The sequence below is a fragment of the Camelus ferus genome, chromosome 1 (genome assembly GCF_009834535.1).
Source record: "Camelus ferus isolate YT-003-E chromosome 1, BCGSAC_Cfer_1.0, whole genome shotgun sequence".
In the NCBI taxonomy this organism is placed as follows: Eukaryota; Metazoa; Chordata; class Mammalia; order Artiodactyla; family Camelidae; genus Camelus; species Camelus ferus.
The window spans coordinates 96,694,072-96,719,238 of record NC_045696.1 but is presented as its reverse complement, the minus strand read 5'-3'; the positions used below and the strand labels follow the sequence as shown (position 1 = coordinate 96,719,238).

Sequence of the window (25,167 nt, the reverse complement as noted above, 5' to 3'; positions counted from 1 at the left end):
CTAACAGGTATGAAGTGATAACTCGTTGTTTTGACTTGCATTTACCTGTTGATTAGTGATGCTGAGCGCCTTTTCATTTACCTGTTGGCCATTTGTATGTTGTCTTTGGAAAAGTGTTTATTAAAGTTCCTTTGCCCATTTAAAAATCAGATTATTAATTTTTTGGCTATTGAGTTGTATGAGTTTCTTTTGTATTTTGGATATTAACTCCTTATCAGAGGTTATATTTGCAAATATTTTCTCCTGTTCTGTAGATTGCCTTTTCGTTTTATTGATGTTTTCTTTTGCTGTGCAGAAGCTTTTTAGTTTGTTGTAGTCCCACTTCTTTATTTTTGCTTTTGATGCCTTTGTTTCTGGTATCAAATCCAAAAACTCATTGCCAGAACCAATGTCAAGAAGCACCCCCTATGTTTTCTTATAGGAATTTTATGGTTTCAGGTCTTTTCAACTCTTTAGTCTGTTTTGAGTTGATTTTTGTGTATGGTCCAGTTTCATTCTTTGCATGTCCAATTTTCCCAGCACCATTTATTAAAGAGGCTGTCCTTTCCACATTGTATATTCTTGGCTCATTTTTTTGTAAATTAATTGACTATATTTATATGTGTGGGTTTATTTCTGAATTCTGTCCCATTGATCTATGTGTCTGTCTTTAAGCCACTACAACATACTGTTTTGATTACTATATCTTTGTAATACAGTTTGAAATAAGGAAGCATGGTGCCTCCAGCTTTGTTCTTCTTTCTCAGGACTGCTTTGGCTATTCAGGGCCTTTTCTGGTTATATACACATTGTAGGATTATTTGTTCTATTTCTGTGAAAAATGTCATTGGAAGTTTGACAGAGATTGCCTTGAATCTATAAATTACTTTGGGTAGTATGAACATTTTAACAATATAAATTCTTCTAATCCATGAACATAAGATGTTTTTATTTGTTTGTGTCTTCAGTTTCTCTCATCAATGTCTTAAAGTTTTCAGTGCACTTTTTCTCCCTCTATAAATACATTGTGGTGGCATATCTCCCTTTTCTTGCTGGGGCAGCATGTATCATATATGCACAGTTTAGTTGTTCAGGGATTTTAATGGATATGGTTGGATGCTGTTGATTTAATTTCTGGAGTACTGACATAGATTACTGTCATACTGCTGAAAATTATCTTCCCAATCTTTGTTTTCTTTTGCAAGGTAGAATCAAATTTTAGAGTCAGAAAGCATCTAAGAATTTAAGTTTCTTTTACTGTGACAGAGCAGCATGTTTGCCCAGTTGAGGGCAGAGTGGAAATAAGAAGCAAAGTATCCTGTATCATGCCTTGGTACCTACCTTTTTATGCTTCCTGTGCCCCAGTTATGAAAGTCCCTATTTCTGATAAGTAAGAGTTGTTTTCATTTCAGTATTTATACAATTGTTGATACCAAAAAAGAGGCAAATTGATTTGAGAGCTCAAAATATGAAGAGGTATTTCCTTTCTATCCAACAGTAATACAAATCTATAAAGTTTAATTTTCTAATAGAAGGATTTATTTGAAGGGAAGATAACTTCAATATGTGAAACTTGTGAAAAAACTTCCGTGTATCCAGCATCAATCATCATTAATTTGTGACTTTTCTCATTTTTACTCTTGTTAATAATTTTTAGGCTTTGTACAACTGCAAAACAAATCTAGGCATATTCTAAAACCACTTAATGGAAGCACTTTTATTTTTCGGCAGTGTTTCCTGAGGCTATAGGCGGGTGTTTGAGGAGTACATGCGGGTTATTAGCCAGCGGTACCCAGACATCCGCATTGAAGGAGAGAATTACCTCCCTCAACCAATATATAGGTAAGGAAATTTCAGTAACTTACAAAGAAATTTTTAAGTGAATTTTTTTCACTCTTGTGAATAAACTTGTGAAATGATTTAGTTAACTTTACTTGGTTACTATAATTCTTTAGTTAGTTTAATTTACAGTTGGTTATAATTTAAATAATGCTTATTTGCTCCAAATATGGAAGCATTTTTCTGTAAGAAGGAAAAGAGGAAGATCATTTCAGAGATGGTAACCCTTCTAAAGATGTGTTTTCTTATGTAATTTTTATTGTGGACATAGACTAAGAACTCCCATGTTTTTATAGAAAGTCAATTGTATAAAATTCTGTACTCTTAAAATAATAGTATTTTCAAGGCCAATGCTGTATAAGTTTATAAATTAATTTTTTATTTAAAAATTGTTCAACATTTCTGTTTTAAAACTGCACAATAAACTTTAATAACTGTCTTTTCTCTAGTATAATTAGCAACTTTTAGATTTGGTGTTTGGAAAATGTCTATACACATACACTTGAGTTATGAAATTTTGAAATAGATGAGAAATTGCAGCTTCTGATGAATTTCTTTTCTTTTCATAGACACATAGCATCTTTCCTGTCAGTCTTCAAACTAGTATTAATAGGCTTAATAATTGTTGGCAAGGATCCTTTTGCTTTCTTCGGCATGCAAGCTCCTAGCATCTGGCAGTGGGGCCAAGAAAATAAGGTATGTAACTTAATAGCTTTGATAGCTGTAGGTATTTAGTTTGTCAATGAAATATTTTAATGAATTTTTCTTTTTTTTTTTTTTAAGTACTTTTTGCTGTTTACACGTATTATTTCAACTTAAACCACTTTTTATCTTTGGGCAAAGCCCTTAACCTTTCTTGGCCTTATTCTCCATATTTATGTATCAAGAGTGGTTAGGTCTTATCTTTTTATTGTTTGAAGGATAGGGAAGTATTACTTTAGGTGTTATCTGGGCACAAAATAATTCAGTACCTAATTTTGATTATATAATTTGGGCCAAATCATATCTAGTAAAACATACATAATGCAGGCCTTTTGTACCAACTAATATGGGTATTAATGGCTTTATTCATATTAAAAATGAGATTTCCACTGGTTTATTTTTTATCAAAACTGTTTTTATTATTTGTTCTTTGAATCTTCCTGGGGGATCCAAAAAGCAAGTTACCTGAAATAATCCATATAAGTATACATAAGAGTCTCGTGCTATGTCTTTTTTCCTTTGTAGGGTCTTACTACAGCGCATGTTCTTCCTAGATCTCCCATCTATTTTACTTAAAATCATCTTTTCTGGAGGGTCTGCCTTTCTGCTTGAGAAATGGAACTAATTTTTATCTCTCTCTCGAGTGACATTGCCTAGATTTCCTTCTAAGAAGTATTCTCTCTTGGAGTCCTCTACCTGGTCTTGTCCTTCAGTTCTAGGCTGCGACTGTCTTCAGCTGACTCCTGACATAGCTGTACTTCTTTTTCTTAGGGAACCACTATTTCCAATAACAGGCAAGGGTTCTTAACGTAAACCTCCTCAGGTGCTACCTCTAATTGAAGTGTGTCTCTGCCCTGCTATTAACAAAATACTGATTTGCATAGGATTAAGAATTGCAAGTACCTATTGATGTTTTGTGCTACATTGGTTAATTCTGTTGATTCCAAATTATCTTTAGTGCATTTTACTTCTGTAGACATCTAACATTGTTGATCTACTGTGGAAGAGGATACTTTGAAAGCTGTAGCTTTCATGACACTTCCTTGTGTATTGTTCTCTTGAAAATAGACTTTTGTTCCCAAATGCTAGGATAACTTCTATGAAATCAGAGCCCACTTGACTCAAGTAGGGCCTGGGGAAAAGCTCCTTCTCATCTGCTGTGGGCCTTTTGATTTATTTTTCTGAAACAGCTTGTTGTGAATTGACATCCTAACTACATTCTGCTTTTTTAGTTAGGTTATTTTATTAAATTAAAAACTTTCTGTCCAACAAGAGCTTTCAGTCTCTTTTGGGAGGGTACAAATTTGCCTTCAAAAGGTAAATTAATATAACTTAATATGCTAGTGCTTTCTAAACTACTTTTTTTAAGTTTGGCTTAAAATGATTTGTTTGGAACATGGACAGGTTATACTGAACACATGGAGTTGCTGTTTATTGCATCACTAGTCTCTTGTGAATTCATACATTGTTATAAAAATGTGGAAATGAACCCTTTTTATGCTGGTATTCTTCTGTTTAACTTATTAAGGCTATTATGAGATCTCTAAAAAATTTATCTTTACATTAGGAATAACATATATAAGTTCTTCAGAATGTGTATAAATGTGAATTAATCTTGTAATTTTCTTGTTCTGTGTACATTATCCAAACATATGGAATAGCAGTAGTAATTTGTATAGAAACTTAAGGTAGATTTAAAAAGAGCAATTACCAAATAAAAATGAGGCTATATATTTAAAAGAGTATTGTGTCTTGTCATGTTTTGATTTCAGACTGACTTTAACTGTTGCACTTAATTGCATTTTCTTTTAGGTCTATGCATGTATGATGGTCTTCTTCTTGAGCAACATGATTGAGAACCAGTGTATGTCAACGGGTGCATTTGAGATAACTTTGAATGGTGAGTTCTGAATAGTTTGCATTCTATGATAAATATTAAATGATTTATAATAAGCATCAGATGTTTCTGTTTTTCATAATTATGCTAAATTACCTCTTTCTATGGTCTTCACCTACTTCCATAGCTTTAGAATAACATCTGTATAATGATCCTTGAATGTATAGCTCTGGAGAGCTCTAGTCCTCTCTTCTAGGAGCTATACCCAGAAATCCTAAACAGTGTTTACTCCCAAACTGTTGATTATGTCAGCTTCCTGTAATTCTTTTATACTCCAGTTTGCTCCTTCCCTGGCATTTCTCAGTTGTTTAATGGCACTGTTAACATTCTACTCAGCTGCCCGTATCAGAAACCTAGGATAACGTCACTTTCCCTCTTACTCTCCATATCTAATAGATTACCAAATTCTCAGTTCTGCCTTTTACATTTCTGCGTCTATTTATCTCCATTGCTAACCACCCTAATCCAAGCCAGAATGATCTTGTTATGCTCAAATACATTGTCTAAACCAGAGATTGGCAAATACAGCCTATGAACTAACAGTGGCTTTTACATTTAATGGTTAAAAAAAAGAAGAATATTTCGTGATATGGAAGTTATATGAAATCACAATGTCAGTATTTGTACCTAAAATTTTGAGTTTCATCAATGAAAAATTTGTGAAAATTTATCTCTCTAGTTATGTAAGTATCTATGTAATATTCTTGATTTTGCCTCTTGGTCCATAAGACCTTAAATATTTACCATCTGGCCTTTTACAGAAACATTTGCTAGCATCTGTTCCAAACAGTTGAGTTATTTAAAATAAATTTTTTAAAATACACATTTCCTCTTGTTGCTTTACTGCCTCAAATCTATTGAATGTCTTTACTTTGTTCTCAGGATAAGAACATGTAACATGGCAAAAAGGCCCTGCATGATGTAGCCTAGGCATGGGCAAACCATAGCCTCACGGACCATGTTCCCTGTTGCCTGCTTTGTAAATAAAGTTTTATTGGAACACAATCATTCACATTCATTTATGTATTGCCTGTTACCACTTTCAGGCTACAATGAGTGTTAAGTAGCCAGGACCTACTGTATGTCTTCCTGAGCTGAAAATGCTTACTCTCTGACCCTTTGTTTGTTGATCCCTGATCTAGTCACTGCCAACTTCTCCAGCCTCTCTTGTACTACTCTTCTGTATTTCAGCTTTCACATTAATAATCTCTCTCAATTTTAATATCTCTCAGTTTTAATAATAGTAAGTACAAAGGCTCCTTTCCAGCCTCTCATATGTCCCTCTCATAGCATCTTCTAGGTTTTATTCTTAGTATACAAATGTGATTTTGTAGCTATTTTTGTATAGTTCTTTTTGTATTTCCCCCTACTAGTATGTAAACTTTGTAAGAGCAAGAAGCTTAATTCTTTTGCTCACTTTCGTATCCCCAGCTGTGTGCATAGACATTTATAGAATGAATGTCTATTATAGAATCGTCTTTAATTTGGAGGGGGCGGTACCATTTATTTTTATAGATGTTCCTGTGTGGTCTAAGCTGGAATCTGGTCACCTTCCATCCATGCAACAGCTTGTTCAAATTCTTGACAATGAAATGAAGCTCAATGTGCATATGGATTCAATCCCACATCATCGATCATAGCCCCACCTATCAGCACTGAAAACTCTTTTGTAAGTAGCTTACATTGTTTCCTTTTGGAGGGGAATAGTAACTAGGTTTATTTATTTATTTTTTGATGGCGGCACTGGGGATTGAACCCAGGACCTTCTGCATACTAAGCATGTGCTCTACCACTGAGCTATCCCTTCCCCCTGTAAGTAGTTTAAAAATACAATAACTTTGTATAGGTATCACTTAATTCTGATGAATCAGCAGGATATTACATATATTAGCATAATATATATTATATTAATAATAGATATTACATATTTGTCACTTGAGTTTCCAACTTAAGATTTAACAGACGGATATTTTCTTCATTAAAATTTATGGGGGGAAGGTATAGCTGAAGCAGTAGAGTGCATGCTTAGCCTGCACAAGGTCCTGGGTTCAATCCCCAGTACCTCCTCCAAAAGTAAATAAATAAACTCAGTTACCTCCCCCTCATAAAAAAAAAAAGAAAAAAACAAGAGGGAAAAAAAGAATTTATGAATGACCAAGAGAGAGTTTGGAGCTGCCAAAATAAAGTAAGGTTATGCTATTAATTTTAAGTTTAAAGCTTAATAATTGGGCCTATAACATCAGTTTTTTTGACTGTGAACTCCTGATGGCTAGAATTCATACATTATGCTTCCTACATACATACCCTCTCCTTACCTTCAATAACTAGTTCCTAAAACTATGCAAATCCTTTTCACATGTTCAGGATAGAAAATTTATAGGCAAATGTATATGAACACGGAGAGGTGAAAGTTAATTTTGTTTAGCAGAGATGTTCTCAGTTCTTTTCTGATCAATGAGTTGATTTTACAAGAGTGAATTTTGAAATAAAATATTCCTTTTTTCTGTGTATCTTTCAGACATTAAGGGATTTTTACAAGAGCAGCGTGACTGACATTATGAAGGCCTGTACTGAAGACAGCAAGCTGTTAGTACAGACCAGATGCTTTCTTGGCAGGCTCGTTGTACCTCTTGGAAAACCTCAATGCAAGACAGTCTTTCAGTGCTGGCACATTTTTGAATTCTGCACATTCGTGGAGTGCAATAATACTGTATAGCTTTTTTCTTCCCCAAATCTACTCAGTTAATAGTTTTTAAAAAAAATGCAGACATTACCACTTGTACCTTTTTTTTCTTGGCCATATTTGAAAAAGTAGAAAATTGAGTTGCAATTTGATTTTTTTTCCAAAGATGTCTGTTAAATCTGTTGTGATTTTATATGAATTTTCCTTTTTTATAGTTTAAAATTGATCTTTTTAGGACTGTAGCTGAAGTTCCCAAATACTTTATAAGAGTTTATCAGACATCTCTAATTTGGTCATATCCAATTTATATAGTTTTCAAAATACTGCAGATTGTGAACAGGGCATCATATAAGATTATGGGGGTAAATCCTATATCCAGAGTACTCTACCAGTTTGTGTGTATGTGTGTGTGTGTGTGCGTGTGTGATTACCAGAGAACTACTAAAAGACCAACTGCTTTTTAAATCCTGTTATGTAGTTCAAGTGTCTTGCCTTGACCAATTTAATGAATTGATTAACTGGGCCTTTATACTTAACTCAATAAAAAACTAAGCAGATGTAAGCTAAATAAAAAGTCTGAATTTACTGCCCAGCGTACCTGTTAACATTATATTTAACAGTTGTCTGCCTAAGTTTTTGCTTTTGACTCACAGATAATTTCCTAGGGGATACACTTTAGATTCACACACAAATAATAGATCATTTACCATTATTAGGATAATTAAAACTTGCCTCACTAAAGAAAGTTTAGTTGAACCTCTTTACAACATTAATATTAGGTGAATGGATATCACTTGTCTAATAATTTAACTTGTCTAACATCATATATCAGAATTTATTATATTTGAGAAACAAAATTGAAAAGTTTTTTATTCAGTGAATTTAATATCTTTCCAGAGTTCTAAAAAGATAGTTTTTTTTAAATTTAAATTGATAAAAACAGTAAGTCAGCAGAAATAGGACCATAATATAGAAAAATAGTCATACAGCAAGTCATAATGTACTTCAGCTTCCTTATAGGAATAAAAGTGGTAGGTCTAGATTTGTTAGTGGAAGTTAAGGGACTTGAGGAAAAGTTAGGAGACAATTCAACACTGGACTCACCAGACACTTAGCACAACCTTATACTTCATTTGTGAATATTTGTTGAAATGCATGTCTGGTAATAATCATGATTGTGACAGCCTCAAGATGAAACATACTGTAGTCTCTAGCTGAAAAAGAAGTTAGTCTAATAATTCACTGCAGAAAATTGATTAAATGCTTTATCCTTTCAATTAAGGCTGCAGAACTATTAACCTAAGATCATACAGAGGCAAAAGTCAATACAATTTAAGCTGGAGGTTACTTAGAGGTTATTAGTCAAGTGTAATATTTTGTTATCTTTGACTAAGGCTTAAAACCTTGTTAACTTGATTTGTACCAGCCGAAACTTTTGCAAGTTGAACACACTGCTGAGTGTGTGTAGGGTCTTTCTTCAGTGACAGACATTCCAGTAGTGACATTTAGACCTTCCAAACTTGAGCTTTGGATATTCCCATGCATCTGGCAGGCCAACCATGAGACTCTAAGATTTAATTCTAACCTTTGCCATGTTTGCTTTGGGTAAATAACTTGTCTTTTGGAGAATAGTTTTAAGTGTCTTGGTCACTGATAAAACTCAACTATTTTGTTGACAACCATTTCAATATTATTTTATCTTTGGCCATATTTAAATCTAAGATTTAATAGAGTAGTGAAAAAATTAATAAGAAGTGTGAATATAAAAAATATGAAAAAATGGAAAGTTGAAATGTGGCTCCATTCCTAATATTTCAAAACTTATTACATAGTTGCTTACAAATTGGTGTGGTTGTGTCGTTTATAAATGTACTGTATTAGTTAGAGGACCACAGAACATGACAGCAGGTTGGCTAATGTTATTGGGGTTTTTACCATAGTTGCTATGAAAGACATTTGTTAGATTACTTTTAAAAATGGTGGCAAAATATGGCTTTATACCTCATCAAAATGTGCAGGATAAATATACTTTCAAAATGTACATGCATTGTTTACTTATGGAACTAAGATTAATAACAACAGTTGATCAGCCTTTACCACTTTCAAAATATGACAGGATCCCAATGATGATTCTTATTTTGAATGTTATTAATTTGGGGACTTGATTGGTTGGCATTTTATCATTGTCATAATTTTAACTAATTTAGATTTTTAAAAATAGCGTACAAAATTTTAAAGCATGAGTTGATATTTAATATTGAGACTTAAAAAAAATCTATTGAGAGAAACATGAGGAATTGTAAAGTTTGGGAGCTTACCTCTATAGCTTTGTGAAAATAAACTTTTATTACACTGATGTGAAAGGAATGCCTCCTTTCTGGAATTAAATCTGTGCTAGAGCACTTTATATGGTAACTGTATTTAGGAATACAGATTTTACATTGAAAAAATTGTTGTCAGTAAGTAATTTTTCTAATGGCTTCTTAACCCAGTCAGTGCTAACAGCCCCTATCTCCCCCTCCCAGGCTGGCACTCAGATCTCTCAAGTCTCACCACTCTGGGACCTTAAACTACTTCTTGAGCCTTATGGTCCAGTTGCGTGTGCTTCATTGTTGCTGAATTACCCATAGCTCTGTGGTGTATTCTGCACCAGGGTGGAGCAGAGAGGAGCAGTTTACTCTGTTATCTATCTTTATTCCCACCCTCCAGAATCCCTGAAAAAATCATACTAACATCCCCAAATCTGGAGAGAAATAAAGTGAGAGCTTCTCTCTTGACTGATATAGACAGTTTAACAATCTCAGAAGAGAAAGCAAAGTTCAAATATTTTTAGAAAATTGAGCTGAGCCTTTTCCTTCACAGTCATTGGCTCTTTTTCCGTAGGCTTTAGAAAAGCAAGTAGCAGCAGACCCAGATCTGAACTGTACCTTGAAGAGGAATAGGAACTGGTCTCAGGTACAGTGCGAAGAGTGTTAAGTCACCCATTCTCTTTCAAGTCTTGTAGAGATGTCTTCTGTTGCCTATGTTAAGCATGAGCAAAATAACAAACAACATGATAACTGGGCAAACGTGTTACAGCAGTGGTTTTAGAACTGTAGTGTGCCTAAGAATCATTGCGACAAGTTCCTAGATCCCATCTGTAGGGGTTTTGATTCAGTTGGTCTGAGAGGGGCCCCAATAATTTACACTTCAGCCAGGCTTCCAGATAATGACAAGCTGATGCTGTCAGTTTGTGGTCCACAATGAGGACCACAGGCAGAATGCAGAAGACCATGACAATCTGAAACAGCTCAAGGAACAGAAGAAAATTTTTGCTCATTTGCTTCACATTTATGGAATGACTTAAGAATGGGAAGTTTAGCAAAATGAGAACCTAAAAGAAGAGAGAAACAGCATGAGAGGGAGATTATGTTTCTAAGAAAACAAATTGAGGACTTAATTGTCCCAATTAATCTATTCGATCAGTGCAATGTATTTGTTATCCTTTGTTGGGTTAGTATTTTAAAACTTTGGATAGATGTTTTAAAAGGAAATGTTTAATCTTTGAGTATAAAATAACTGATTTGATTTGCTAGATTTTCTTAGAGCAGAGCAGCCAAAATGCCTGCATTATGCTTATATTTTATAGTGACAACTGATCTTGATTTTCACATAAAACAGGTTATTTAAATCCTTATCGTTCTGAGTAGAGAAAATGCGTACTTGTAGTTTTATTGTAGTCACCATAATAGAACTCTTTAAATCACTTGGGAAACCCAATCTGAACTTCATTAAGCGCCCTAAAAGTAGAGGATTTTCTTTAACATAACTGAAAAATCAAAATGTAAAGTTGGCCTCATTTCATCACGAGCCTCCACCATAATTGGGAAGAAGATTGTGTGGGGCTGGGGAGGATGTGAGGGGAATGAATATTGACAAAGCCCCAGAAAGCACTTTGGTATAACTTGGGTTACATTCCTATCTTTGGATTCTATTTCTCACTTAGTATTCACTAATAATTTTATCATCTGTTAACCGTTCCTTTTCTCTAGTGATTGACTTTACTCCTTCCATCCAACTTCCTTCCTGTTAAAGATCATAACTGTTTAAGACAGGTTTATGATTTTGTGATTTTAAGCTGCTTAGACCAAGTGTTTAGCTATTTGGGAATTATCTAGAATGCATGGAACCAGCATTGGGTTGCTTGGCTTGGTTAGTAAAGAGAAATGTTAGAACCTGGTCGGTAGGTTGCTGCCAACACTCCCTGGAGTCACTGGCTCTGCTCATTTACTTTGTGTACTAGCAACTCTTACTAGAGAAAAAAGCAATTACCACTCTTTTGTTTGTTGCTTCTCTTGAGTTGCTAAGAGCAGGTCTGTTTGCAGGGAAGCAGCTGATGACATTTTCCTATAAACATTTTTATTAATGTATTAGAAGATGCTGTGTTTCTTCTTTTAATAGTCCATAGGACCTACAGATGAGACACTATTTTTAAGGTATTAAAATACATAATGTATTTTAAACAACAGGTTACTTATCAGTGTGATTCTGCCAGTAAAGTTCTGTGATACACAGTTGTATGGAAATTTGGTGTGAAAGAGTCTGAGATCTACTTCAGTGCTCTAAAGAAAAGACCAAAAGAGATTAAGTATCTTGCCCTGATTCTATAGCTTGTGGCAGTACAAAAACAATAAGAAAACCCTAAACCCTTCATGAGGCTTGGGGAAGGAGGAGCAAAAGCAAAGAGCTTTGTCAGAAATTATTCCACGTGGGAAAAGACGAGACAGTAACAAAGCAAACTTAAAAACGTAATCTCCATTTCACTTCACAACTGTTTTCCCACTTTAAGATGGACTGGAAATTTTCACATCAACTAAACCAAAAATAAAAGTTGAGGGAGTGCAGGAGACACCAGAAGAAGAGGAGGCAAGTTGACACAACAGATTCTTGTCCTAACATAACTTAACTTCAGGCTGCAGATTGACTCAGACCTGGAAAGACCCCTCCTCTAAAGTGGATTTAGGAAGTTCAGTTTTCCTGACCGATTGTGCTCCTTACTATTTCCATGATGAGAATTGCAAAACAGAGCGAGATGACCAGTTCTAGGCAAGGCAGTTTCCCCATATGTAAGATGGGTTTAAAAACACCATACCTGCTTTCAAGCTGGTGTTTGGATCTTATGTCGTCTCAAAGTTCTGGCAATTTTAGTTCAGTGAAGATGCTCTGTACTGCTAAACTCGGGCTTCTCGTTTCTGCCGAAGCACAGGTCTGCCTGGGGCTATGGCCTGAGGAGACCCCTTGCAAAGCACAATTTTGCCAAAGGCTTATTTTATAATTCATTCAGAAAAACTACTCCATATTGTTCATGTTGCTTTTAACATAAAAAATGTTTTTTTGTTCTTAGTAACTCCTTAAATCTTCAAGCAAAATTCCCATTCCAGGAAACTCTCCAGAGGCTGTGTGTAACCCCTGCTCCACTGCATCTTATTTTCCTGGGGGGTAGGGGTGTGTGTGTGTGTACATGCTTGTACAGACCATCCTAGGAAGCAAAGTGATCTACATTATAGTCAATTCCTTTAAATGTACATGAACTTCCTATATAATCTGCAGTAAAGCACTAAATTTAAGAATTATTACAGTAACTGAAGAGGATGTGTTCCAGGAAATTTGTATCCAGAAGACGCATTTGGAAAGATAATATGATAAGTATAACTGAGTTCTAAAGTGTCACATAAAGAGAGTTACAACTCAAAAAACTAATTAAATACTGTCCAGAGTAAAGTAATGACAAACATGCTGAAAACATAAGCCTCTGGGAAGCTGTGATCAGAAGCAGCTTTGAAATAACTTTTTAAAAAACCTAGCGTTGGTGTAGGAGTGAGTATGTTTTTCCTCTTGAGACATTTGTATTAATGGGTTGGATGGTAAAAGGTGATTAACATTCCAGACTAGTAGAGTCCAGAGATGTCTTCCCACAATTAACATAACCTGTGTTTAAATCCGCCAGGCTTCTACCTTTCCTTAGGCTGACTGAGGGGAAAGGGAGGGGACAGAAATAGCTTTGGAGTCTTCACTGAGGGACAAGCAAATCCACAACTTGAAAGTCAATCCTATTCTTGGGATATTACAACTTCAGAATAGTGTTTGCACTTAGTTTCTTAAAACAAGGGGTTTCTATGTGCTACATAACGTTGTGGATAACAGTTGTGAAGACGTATGATACAGTTCTGCATTCAGGGAGTTTAAACATTAAACAGCAAAACATGAGAAGTCCTGATAAAAAAAAAAAAGCCTAATCAGAGGGGCTACAGGCATGGAGGGATGGGGCATTGGATCAAAACCCTTAAAGACAAAGTTTTTGATGATGAGGGAGAGGAATTGGGGAGGCACAGAGGAACAGCATTTTAGAGATGGGAAAGCACAGAGGCACAGGGTCTTTGTGATAATTCCTGCAGGAGAGGTATCTGGGAGGGGGCAGAGGAAGAGGTGATCTGGTGGGAAATAGGCTGGAAAGGTAGGTTGGGGAAAGATGGTGGAGAGCACTGGGAGCTGAGGAACTGGGCTTGTTCTGTGGTTGGATAGCCAAGGAAGGTTATGTACAGATGAGCAGTAGGATTAGATCTGGGTTTTGAGGTGATTTGGCTGTAGCGACGATATGGGAGTGTGGAGTGGAGGGGAGGCAGAGAGGGAGAAGGGATGGCAAGGCTCTAGCAATATTATTCTGGCATTCTCATAGCACCTCTTGGGTATTGGACCTTGGGTATATATAAATAAATTAGTTTTATTCAATTTTAAAAAGTCAATGTCAGCTTTTGTGGTCAGAGTCCCTTTATATTCTGGAGTTTTCCTTTACTTTAGAGTTCAGTTTATGCTAAAATTTATACTCCTTTAAAATTACCTTCCTTAAATCTAATGTCTCATCTTTACAATCCTTGGGTATCATTCAAACTGCTCTTTGTATCTATTTTTGCTCATTGGCTAAAGAACCTCCCTTCTTGCCCCGAGAGCATGAAATCCACTGTAATTAAAGTGTCTGGTGGTTTAGTATGGTTATTCTTTCTTGGTTTTTTGAGAATCCATCCTTGCCCTTTGTGACCCAGTCCAGAACATAATCTTGGCTTTAATCCCCAGAGACAACAATACTCTGTATGTCCTGTAAGTATTGATTTCATGAAGGACACAGCTAGATACTCATGCAGAGAGTGAATTTTTCTTACTCTGAAGGAAATTGTATGATGGAGATTAAACTGACTACTTTCTTGGACTGAATGAGAACTCCATGTCAATACAAGTATGAGTAGGACCTAAAAGTCTTGTCTTGCTGAAATCTGAAATCTTACCAGGCCTGTGCTGGGCTGCCAGGTGCATAGAGGATCCTCACTCCGACAGCAGTCAAGATGGCGTAATGCACTTGCTTGTCTCTGGGGAGTAATGAGCAGTGACTGAAGACTTCTCAGGGGTTCCTCATGGCGTTGTAACTCTCCATCTTTCACCTGTCTCAGAAATTCCTGAAAATCATTTAGTTGAAAGATAAAAAACATTCTGCGAGGGGAACTCATGCTTCTGGCCATGATGGAGTAACTGGAACCCACATAAACTTCCTGGATAGAAAACTAGAAGTAGACAAAATATATGAAACAACTACTTTCAGAAACTGGACAACAGGCAGTGCAGGACCCTAATCCCCAAGAGAAAGAAAAATGACAAGGAACCACATACAGTGAGTGGTTCAGGCTTTCTGCTGAGAGGCTATTTTAGCCTGGGCCGCCGTAACAAAATCCCACAGACTGGGTGGTTTGAACAACAGAAATTCATGTTCTCACAGTTCTAGAGACTAGGAGGCCACAATCAAGGTGCTGTCAATGTTGGTTTCTGGTGAGGCCTCTTCCTGGCTTGTGGATGGCTGTTTCCTCACTATATCCTTGTGTGACCTATCTTCTGTGCCTATATGGAGAGAGAGATCTCTGGTGTCTCTTTGTAAAAGACACCAATCCTATGGGATTAGAGCTCTCCCTGTATGACCTCATTTAACTTTAATTACCTCCCTTAAAGTCCCTGTCTCCAAATACAGTCACACTGAGCATTCAGCCTTCAGAATATGAATTTCAGGGGAACACAATTCAATCCATAACAGAGGTACTTTGCAGGCTAAGGTGCACAGAAGGGGGATCCCATTAAGCGCACCGTCATGTTACCAAGTTGAGAAGGCAGGTTGGAGTTCAAGGAGGCGGCTAGAATTTGTAGGGCAGACAACCGTAGAGGAGGGAGCTCCGCAAGAAAACAGCCACCGAAGTTTCCATAGTACGGAGTTTCCTTGAGTGTATTGCTGAGACCTCATAAAACTGCGCAAAGAATGAGGAATTGCAAGCTGAACAATTACCAGAGCTCAAAAGGAGTGGGAAACATTCATGTTCTGAGCTGCCAGAATGGGGAGTTATACATTTAGGGCATTCAGTAGAGACCCCAGAAGGGTCTTGGCAGTAGGGCTAATCTAGCCCAGAGTAAAGTTTACCCAAAAGCTTAATAACAAGCCTTGCAAGGCTCGACATAACCCCAAAGTCACCTAACTGCCTCACTGAACAGTCTTATATCCTTAGAAGGAAATAACAAAATTTGACACTCCCCCAATGTAGGGCTTGCTATGTCAATCCATTAAAAAAAGTTGATATACATAGAGGCAGGAAAATGTGAACCACAGTCAGGAGAAAAACCAATAAATAGGAAGCACCCAGAAATGACTAATGATGGGATTAGCAGGCAAAGATTTTTAAACAGTTTTTATACATATGCTCAAATATTTAAAGAAAAACATGAATACAACAATGAGAGAAACTGGAGGTATAAAAAGAGAACCAAATGGAACTTCTAGCAATGAAACAATACAATGTCTTATATGAAGATGGGCTTAAAAGATTAGGCACTCAGGAAGAGATCGGTAAACCTAAAGACATAAGCAAAAGAAACCAAACTGAAGAAAGAAAAATCCAGAGTAGCTGCACCATTTTACATTCTCACCAGCAGAGTATGTAGTGGTCCAATTTGTCTACATCTTCACTAGCACTTGTTATTTTATCTGACTTTGATTATAGTCAATCTAGTTGTTGTGGAGCAGTATTTCATTGTGGCTTTTAATCTGAATTTTTCTTGATAGCTAGTGATGGTGAGCATATTTTCATGTACTTATGGGCCATTTATATATCCTTCTTGGACAAACGCCTATTCTTTTGCCCATTTTTAACTGAGTTATTTGTCTTGTTACTTACTAAGTTATGAGTTCTTTATATATTCTGCATGCTAGACTTTTATCAGATGTATAATTTGCAAATATTTACTTTTTACGTTTGTCTTTTTACTTTCTTACTGGTGTCCTTCGATACACAAAAATTTTTATTGGTGAAATCTGATTTATCTTTGTTGTTGTTACTTTTGGTTTTGGTATCATTTCTGAAAAACCATTGCCTAATTCAAAGTCATTAAGATTTATCCTTATGTTTTCTTGTAAGAGTTTTAGAGTTTCAGTTCTTACAGTTGGGTTTTTTGATCCACTTTGCATTAATTTTTGTATATAGTTTAAAGAGGACTCCAACTTTGTTTTTTGCGGAGTCCAGTTATCCCAGCACCATTTGTTGAAGACTTATTTCCTCATTAAACTGTGTTGTCACTTTGGGAAAAATCAATTGACCATAAGTGTAAGGGTTTATGTCTGGATTCTCAATTCTAATCCTTTGTCTAGCCTGTGCCAGGAGGACACTATCTTGATTACTGTGGCTTTATAGTAAGTTTTGAAATAGGGATATATTGGTCCTCCTTTGTTCTTCTTTTTCAAGTCTGGGCTTTTCTGGGTCCCTTGCATTTCCTATGAGCTTTAGGATCAGCTTGTCAATTTCTGCAAAAAAGCTAGGCAAGATTTTAATAGAGATTATGTTAAATCTGTAGATCAGTGTGGATAGTATTGCCATCTAAACAATATTAAGTCCTCTGATCCAAGAACATGGGTCTAATTCCATTTATTTACATCTTTATTTTCTTTCAACAATGTTTTGTAGTTTTCCGTGTATAAGTCTTGACTTCTTTTGTTAATGATGCTATCATAAATAGAATTGTTTTCTTGATTTCATTCTTAGAATGGTCATTGCTAGTGTGTAGAAATACAATTTTTTATTGAAATATAGTCAACTTACAATATTGTGTTAATTTTTCTAGTGTACAGATAGTGATTCATTTATAAATATGAATATATTCCTTTTCATATTCTTTTTCATTATAAGCCATTATAAGGTATTTAATGTAGTTCCCTGTGCTATACAGTAGGACCTTGTTGTTTATTTTATATATAGTGATTAGTATCTGCAAATCTCAAACTCCCAACTTATCCCTCTCCACTCCCTTTCCCCGACTGGTAACCATAAGTTTGTTTTCTATATCTGTGAGTCTGTCTCTGTTTTGTAAGTTTATTTGTGTGTGTGTGTGTGTGTGTGTGTGTGTGTGTGTGTGTGTGTGTGTTTTAAGATTCCACATATATGTGATATGGTATTTTTCTTTCTCTTTCTGGCTTACATCACTTAGTATGATGATCTCCAGGTCCATCCAAGTTGCTGCAAATGGCATTATTTTATTCTTTTTTAGGCTGAGTAGTATTCCTTAGAAATACACTTTATTTTTGTATATTAATCTTGTATTCTATAATACAAGAACTGAACTCGTTTGCCGGTTCTAATATTTGTGTGTATGTGTGGATTACTTAGGGTTCTCTATGGTCATTCCATCTGCAAATAGAGATGGCTTTACTTCTTTTCCTTCCTGTCTAGATGCCCTTTATTTCTTCTTTTTTTTTTTTTTTTTTTTTTTTTTGTCCTGACCAGAACCTCCAGTACAATGCTAAGTGGGAGTGGCTTTCATGTTTCTAATCTTGGTGGAAAGCATCCAGTCTTTCACCATTAAGTATGATATTACTTATAACTGTGAAGTTTTTGTAGATGTCCTTCATCAGGATGAGGAAGTTCCCTGCTTTTTCTGCATATATTTAAATCCTCATATTCCCTCCTCTCTTTATTCTGGAATATTGTCTATTACATTAATTAATTTCCAGATGTTAAACCAACCTCATGTTCCTGGGATAAATTTCATTTGGTCATGGTATATAATCTTTTTTATAGGTTGCTGGATTTGGTTTGCTAGTATTTGTTGAGAATTTTTACATCTACATTCATAAGCAATATAGATGTTTAGTTTCTTTCCTAGTGCTATCTTTGATTTGGTGTCAGGGTAATACTGGCCTCATAGGATGGGTTGGGAAGTGTCCACTCCTCTTCTATTTTTTGGAACAATTTGTGAAAATTTTCTATTAATTATTTTCTGAGTGTTTGGTAAAATTCACTAATGAAGCCATCTGGGCCTGGGCTTTTTTTTGTGGAAATCTTTAAATTACTAATTTGATCTCTTTATATATAGGTCGAGTCAAAATTTCCATTTCTTCTTATATCAGTTTCAATATTTTATGTATTCTTGGCAGTTTGTACATTTCATTTAAGTCCGTAATTTGTTAGCATACAGTTGTTCATAGTATTCCCTAATAATCCTTTTCATTTCTGTAAGTTATATAAATGTCCCCTCTTTTTTCCTATTTTAAGATAGTTGAGGTTTTTTCTTTTTTCCCTTGGCCAGTCTAGCTAAAGTCTTGTCAATTTTGTTGATCTTTTCAAAGAAACAACTTTTGGTTTCATTGATTTTTTTTTTCTATTGTTTTCCTGTCTGCTGAAAACCAGTCATAAAGAGAAAAATCTTACAAAGCAGTCAGAGGAAAACAAGACACATTGCTTACTGAGGAAGAGGATGCCCTGCAGTGCAGAAGATAATGACACTACACAAAAATGGATGCATTGAACTGCTTTTAAAACTTGGGTTAAAAAAAAAAAAGCATGTTTCCTGTAAGTCTGAAGACTGTCCGTTTGATCTCTGCATGAGCACTATGCTTTACCAGGAAGAACCCTTTCCCTGTGCCCAAATTCCCAGACAGTAACATGTCCTAGAGTTCTTCATGGTGGAGGTGATGGTTTCCCCTTCCAGCACAAAAGGAAAAAACAAAAAACAACAGGCCCCGCTGACAGTGCCCACAATGCACTGTGGTCTCACTGTAGGTGGGAGTCTGTGCTGATTATGATGCTTTTAGGGGATTTTTTTCCTCTTTTCTTTTTAGCCCTCATCCAGCCATTATCAGTCTCAACTGCACTTTAGAATCAGCTGGGGAACTCTGAAAAACTACTGAAGCTATCTCCATCCCAGCCCAGTGTAAATTTAGAATCAGAGGGTGGAACCAGGCCATCTGAGTGTGTGTGTGTGTATGTGTGTATAAATATAAAATAAATGTATGTGTATGTAAATATAAAATATATTTGTATTTTATATGCACATTGTGGGTTTTTCACTTATTACGTGAACACTTTAACATATATACCAAAGTGGAGAGCATAGTGATCTTTAAACTGGAGGTATAAGGACACCCAGAGGTGAAGGGTTCTCCAGGGGATCAGCTTTAGCTGAATATCCAGGATAGAGTTGATGCCTGAAATATACTTTGTCCAACTTCCCCACCATATGAGGTGCAAAATGGAGGTGGTTTTTGATCATGAAACAAATACCATTATGCACATACGCAGACACTTGGGAGGAAAATTTTTCCTCTTTCACCTTAGGTCCTAGTGGTTGGGGCCTGGGCAGTAATTGACAACCACCAATTTGAAGATCACTGTCAAGGGGTTTTCCACTAAAATTTTACTTTCCGCTTATCAAAATTTGTCCTGTTGTTTTGATCAATTATGTGCTACTAGTGATTGTAATGTTAACTCAATCAAAATGACTTTTTTGAACACTTGAAACCTTAAGGCCACAGGAAATAAAATTTAAAAATTTTAAAGATAAATATATACTGTCGTGGTCAAGAAGTATGAGCAGATGATCAGTTACAGATCTTCAAGCATAAAAATGTATCACAGTCCAATAAACTTCTTTGAAGGAAGTAGGGTAAAAGTGTAACTTCAAGAAGAAGAAGAGGAACATTAAAAAGAGTTCAGATTTTTTTTTAAGAGATAATTGCAGGTATCGTATTGCCATGGTATTTAGATTCCATTGGATTCATTTAAGAAAGTAGTGTGTTATTTCAAAATGTCAAGATTTACAATACATTGGAAACTAGATTCTTTGCAACTGCTTAAACTTTGGATGAGTCATGGATGTCAACAGAAAAATGTGCAAGGGAGAACATGCATTAACATTTTTTTGAGGGCTGGAGAAAGGAAAAGTGACGATCGCTGGTCTAGATGGATTGCTTTGTTTCCTTCTGGAAGGCCAAGGTCCATTCAATAGAATGTAGTCTATTTTAAACCTTGTCTTTGTAGTTTCATAAAGCAGAAATTTATGTATACTTTACAAATTCATCTGTTTTAGGACTGATAAATAGTAAACACTGCAAAAAAATGTGTGCTTATGGAAATTGTGTGAATGTATTTTGTGTAAGCACTTTCTATCCATTCTCTGTCCAGGAAGAAGAAACAAATATGTTTGTGTAGTACAGAGTTACTTCTGCTATTGTTGATCCTTATCAGTATAGCTTATTTCATAGCAATAATTAAGTCATTCTATTCTGGCATCAGTTTCCAGTTCCTGTTAATTTTTAACCTAATTAGCTAACCTTACTCTAGAATCTATTTCTAATTCTATTAATCCACAGAAGGAAGGTGAATTTGTTCCCTGGTTTGGTCAGAAGGACTGGGAGGTTCCTATAATAGTCCCAGTGGTTCCCACCAGCGAGCACAGCTTTCTGCAGGCGGTGGGCTGAATATACATTCTCTGTAGTGGCCACTACAACCGTGGGAAGTTGATATTCTTTTTTAGTTTCAAGCTGAGAGAACTGAGGCTCCTGGAGGTAAGTAGCCCAAAGGCACACAGCTGGCTGGTGGAGCGCTAGGCCATGGTCCTGGATTGTCTAACTGATGGCTTCTCCTTCAACACGCTACCCTCCAGGCTCTGGCCCTGGGCAGAGAGCACACAGGGGAGGAACAGAGAGGAGGACACTGGAGGGGGTCTGAAGACCTGGGCTCACTTTCTAACTGCCTGATTAGCTGTGAGACCTGAGAAGTCACTTAACCATCTTTCAGTCTTAGTGTCATTGGAAATTTGCTGGTGATGTGAGATTTAAACTGCAAGCAATATATGCATCTGTAGGAGGATTATTTTCTCCTGTCTCCTGGCTCTTATTTTGCTATAGAATTAATGGAAAAGCATCATATCACCTTTTGGTCGCACAAGCATTCATAAAACATCATTTAATTTTGTGGAATTGGGGATTGGGTTAGGTTTTTCCATCTTTGTGGAATGCTACAGTGAATGAATTGTCAAAGCTTGGAAGTATATAGTATTACTGCCTGATTTGGGCATTTAGAAAAGAAGCCAGGTAATATGAACACAGGAAAATATAGTGCATATTTTTAGATAAATAAATATTACCTGTGTGCATTACAGATGTTGACCTGAAATAAATAGACTGCCAGATATTTCTCCAGGAAAGATTGGTTTATTTGGGATCAGTGAATAATTGCAGTTCAGGGTCTGCAAATGTAGTGAGCCATGTGCAAGCACCCCCCCCCCCAGCCCACCTCATACATGCAAGGGAAGGAGAACTTTTTTATAGAGAGGGAAAGGTTGGGAGGGTATAATAAATAAAGAGTCCATGGCTTTTCAGTGGCTGAGTCCTTGCCAGGAAAGAAGTCTCCTTGTTGGGCTCTGCTATGTTGCAGGGTGTGAGAACTCTCCCTTCTGGTCTCCCAACGCTATTGAGGTTTTTCTCACTGGGATATAAACCCCACGGGGCTATCCCCATGTATAATGGCTGCCATGTGCCAAATTTTTATTGAATGAATGAATGTACACCTGGATGCTTTCTCTACTCGGCAAACTTGTTACCCTTTCCTGTCACTTCTCTGATGTTCACCGTCCCACTGATGCGCTATAGAAGCAGGTGAACGTTGAGGACCTGGAGAGTATTCTGAATAGGTGCTCTGTGCAATGCTGTCTGTTCCCTTCTGAGATGTCCCAAGATCTCATGTACTAATTCCATCCACACTGAATCTTTCTCTTTGGATAGGAGCCCCTCTACCTTCTTCAATGCCTGGAGTGAAACCTGTGACCCCTGCCCCTCTTTCTCCATGCTTCTGGAGGTCACTGTGGCTTCTGTAAGTGCTTGCTTAGGGGTAGGATTTGCTCAAGTCATCTCTGGTCCGTTCTTGCTAATCTGATGGTGTGGAAAGCTCCTTAAAGGGGCTGAGCGTATATTCATTTACTCATCATCTGGGCACCTGTGACTTTTGGGCTTCATTTGAATCACCTGTGATTCCTGCAGCCCGTGGACCTACTCAAGGATTACTAGTTGCTTTTAGGGGGAAATCCTGTGATTATTCTGAGCTTGGTCAGTTGACTTGCTCACTTTTGTGACTCCGCCTCCTCCCCTCACCCCACATGACATCTGGCTCCTGGGCTGGGATAGGTGCTCTATTTTTGGTGCTGCCTGTACTTCTTTCTACCTCTGCGTTTACCTCACTGGTCATGGTTTCTTTTTGTGTCTCCTTTTCTCTGAGGATAGGGAACTGTGATTTTTAGCTTTTCATCACTAGTGCTTGGCACAAAGTAGGCACTGAATAAATGTTTATTAAACAGATGAGCAAAAGAATGAATGGAGTGAACTCTAGATCTGGAATGAAAACTTGGTTTATTAACACATTCAATTTGGAGCGTGCCAGCTGCGTTTTTGATAGAAGTTTGTAATCTGTGGCAGCTCAGCTCAAGAAAACCAGGTTTTCCACAAACTGATTGAAGTGGGATCTAGACTTTGAATTGAGTCAATTTTAGTCTATTTTCAAACTCAGCCATCAAGCACCAATAGAACAGCGGAGGGACACTGAGAATTTTGCTCCCTGGCCTTGTATATCATCCCTGGTAGAGATTTCATGTCATTCATTCATTCATTTAACATTCGTCAGGTGCTAATATGTTTTCATGTAAACAAGAAAACCAGAGGCTGATTACTTTTCCAGAGTGTTGTTACTTTGCTTAATAATTTGACACAGGAGAAGCCTCTGTGTTATCTGAAAAATGACTTGATAGGGCATCATCTCTGAAGAGTCTGGATGGATGTTACACTGTCGCTTTCATTTCCCAGTACTATGGAGCAAGCATGCAAAAAGTGGAGGCGAACAGAGGAGTTGTTTCCTCCTAGACTCCTCTGTGCATTATTCAGTGTTGGGTCACCACAAGGTGTGACAGAGAAACTTCTGTGGGTCTCTTCCTGGCTCTGGACATGCATAAGCCTTTTTATCATCTGCTTTTGATTTTTCAGATTGGCTCAAACCAAGGTATTCCTAATTCCTGGATTTCACTCTGTGTCATGGAGGAAAAACTGACACAGAGCACTCCCTCCAAGGAAACATATAATTTAAGGAAGATCCACTAGCTTGTTGGTTATCTTTTCATTATAGGTTGTCTCAGGCCAACTTTAGTGAGGGGATTTAGGCTTTGTCAAAGTGATGCTTTTTGGAAAAAATTTTACTCCTCATTTCATATTATTTGCTTATTACCTCAACTATATTCACCTGTTTTAAAAGTACTTTCTTTTTCTATATTGGCTATATGCCTAAAAGATTCCTTACATTGTTTCTGGAATGAGTTGGAGCCTAAACAAAATCCATGACATTTGTTGTCTTCCAGGAATAGGAGACAACAGAATCATCAGGACAAATAACTTGAAGTAAAATCTTTTTTTAAATTACCCTTTGTGTATTTTCTAACATAGTTGGGGAAAAAATGCATTTCCATGTTTTTAATAAATTACTATTAAAGTATATTTGCTTCTCGATGTGATTGGCATCCCAAACGTTACCACTTTTATTTAGATACATCTATTAAAACAACTTAGACTCTAATAAAAGCTTTTGCTTTATTTATTCATTCACTCATTTTTAATAAACTGGTAGTAAATTTACCAGTAAAAACGGAAATACCAACATTTCCATGAGAGACTTGTTTCCACTTTACGAACAAATACGGTGCATTTACTTAGCTTATTTTGTAGCTCTCTAATTTAGTTTAATTTTCTACAGCTTTCTTTGGGGAGTAGAAATTCAGTTTTCTTCCTGTGTTTCAAAATTCTTATTGGCAATGACTAATTACCCTCTTCCCCTGCTTGAAAGGTTTTTTGTTGTTTTTTCCAAAACCACAACCATACACAAATATAGAAAAAGGACTGGAAAGAAGGCACAATATTAGAAATGGCTGTCTCCATCTGTGAAATTACGAATGCTTTTAAAATCATTATGCTTCAGTTGTGATCACTTTGTAATGCACAGAAATACCGAATCGTAAATAGTGCACCTGGAACTAACAGTGTTGCAGGTCAGTTATACTTAAGTAAAATAAAATCTTTATACTTTACACAGTTGACCCTTGAGAACAGGGGTTTGAGCTGCGCAGATCCGCCTGTACTAGGATTTTTTTTCAACCATAGTACCACAGGCTACGCGATCCCCAGCGTGTTGAATCCGCGGATGCGGAACTGCGGATACAGAGGAACCGTGGCTACGGAGGAATGGCGGATGCCCAGGAACAGCAGGTAGGAACGGATGACTCTAAATGATTTGCAGGGGGGTTTGTTTTTGTTTTTAGTGTGCGGAGGATGTTGTTCAAGGGGCAACTGTGCTTTTCTGTAATCTTCCAGCATTTCTACAATGAGTCGGTATGGCTTTTGTTAGCAGGAAAAGTGTTTCCTGCTCGTGCACCATTGGAGCTGCGCGCAGGCCCACATGCTGGACGTGCCTCTCACGTCTCAACCCCGCAAGGCTTTGCCGGCTCACTTTGCTGCCAGCTTCACCTGGAGCAAAAGGTTTTCATTTCTTTACTCATCAGTTACTGTGAAGTGCAGACATGTACCTTCTCAGAGGTGACCGTTTTATCTGTCCAGAAGTGTATACATAACATTTAAAATATGCATAAACAGAAATGAAGGTCGTGTTGCTGAGATGAGGAATCAGAGACGAGGATTTGT

The 25,167-nt window shown here is 36.7% G+C and overlaps 1 protein-coding gene across 2 annotated transcripts in view; it reads left to right on the top strand.

The window, feature by feature from the left end:
• SELENOT (selenoprotein T) overlaps positions 1-20,562 on the top strand; it is a 33,018-nt gene extending 12,456 nt beyond the window's left edge. The window contains exons 2-6 of one of the 2 annotated variants that reach the window (XM_032486431.1): positions 1,711-1,821; positions 2,388-2,514; positions 4,333-4,420; positions 5,933-6,086; positions 18,845-20,562. In XM_032486431.1, the coding sequence (XP_032342322.1) occupies positions 1,711-1,821; positions 2,388-2,514; positions 4,333-4,420; positions 5,933-6,057 (451 nt within the window). In that variant the 3' untranslated portion in view covers positions 6,058-6,086; positions 18,845-20,562. Of the gene's footprint in view, positions 1-1,710; positions 1,822-2,387; positions 2,515-4,332; positions 4,421-5,932; positions 6,087-6,935; positions 9,464-18,844 lie in introns of those variants that run through there. The other variant, XM_006189101.3, reaches the window with a different exon arrangement.
• The last annotated feature ends 4,605 nt before the right edge of the window (positions 20,563-25,167 follow it).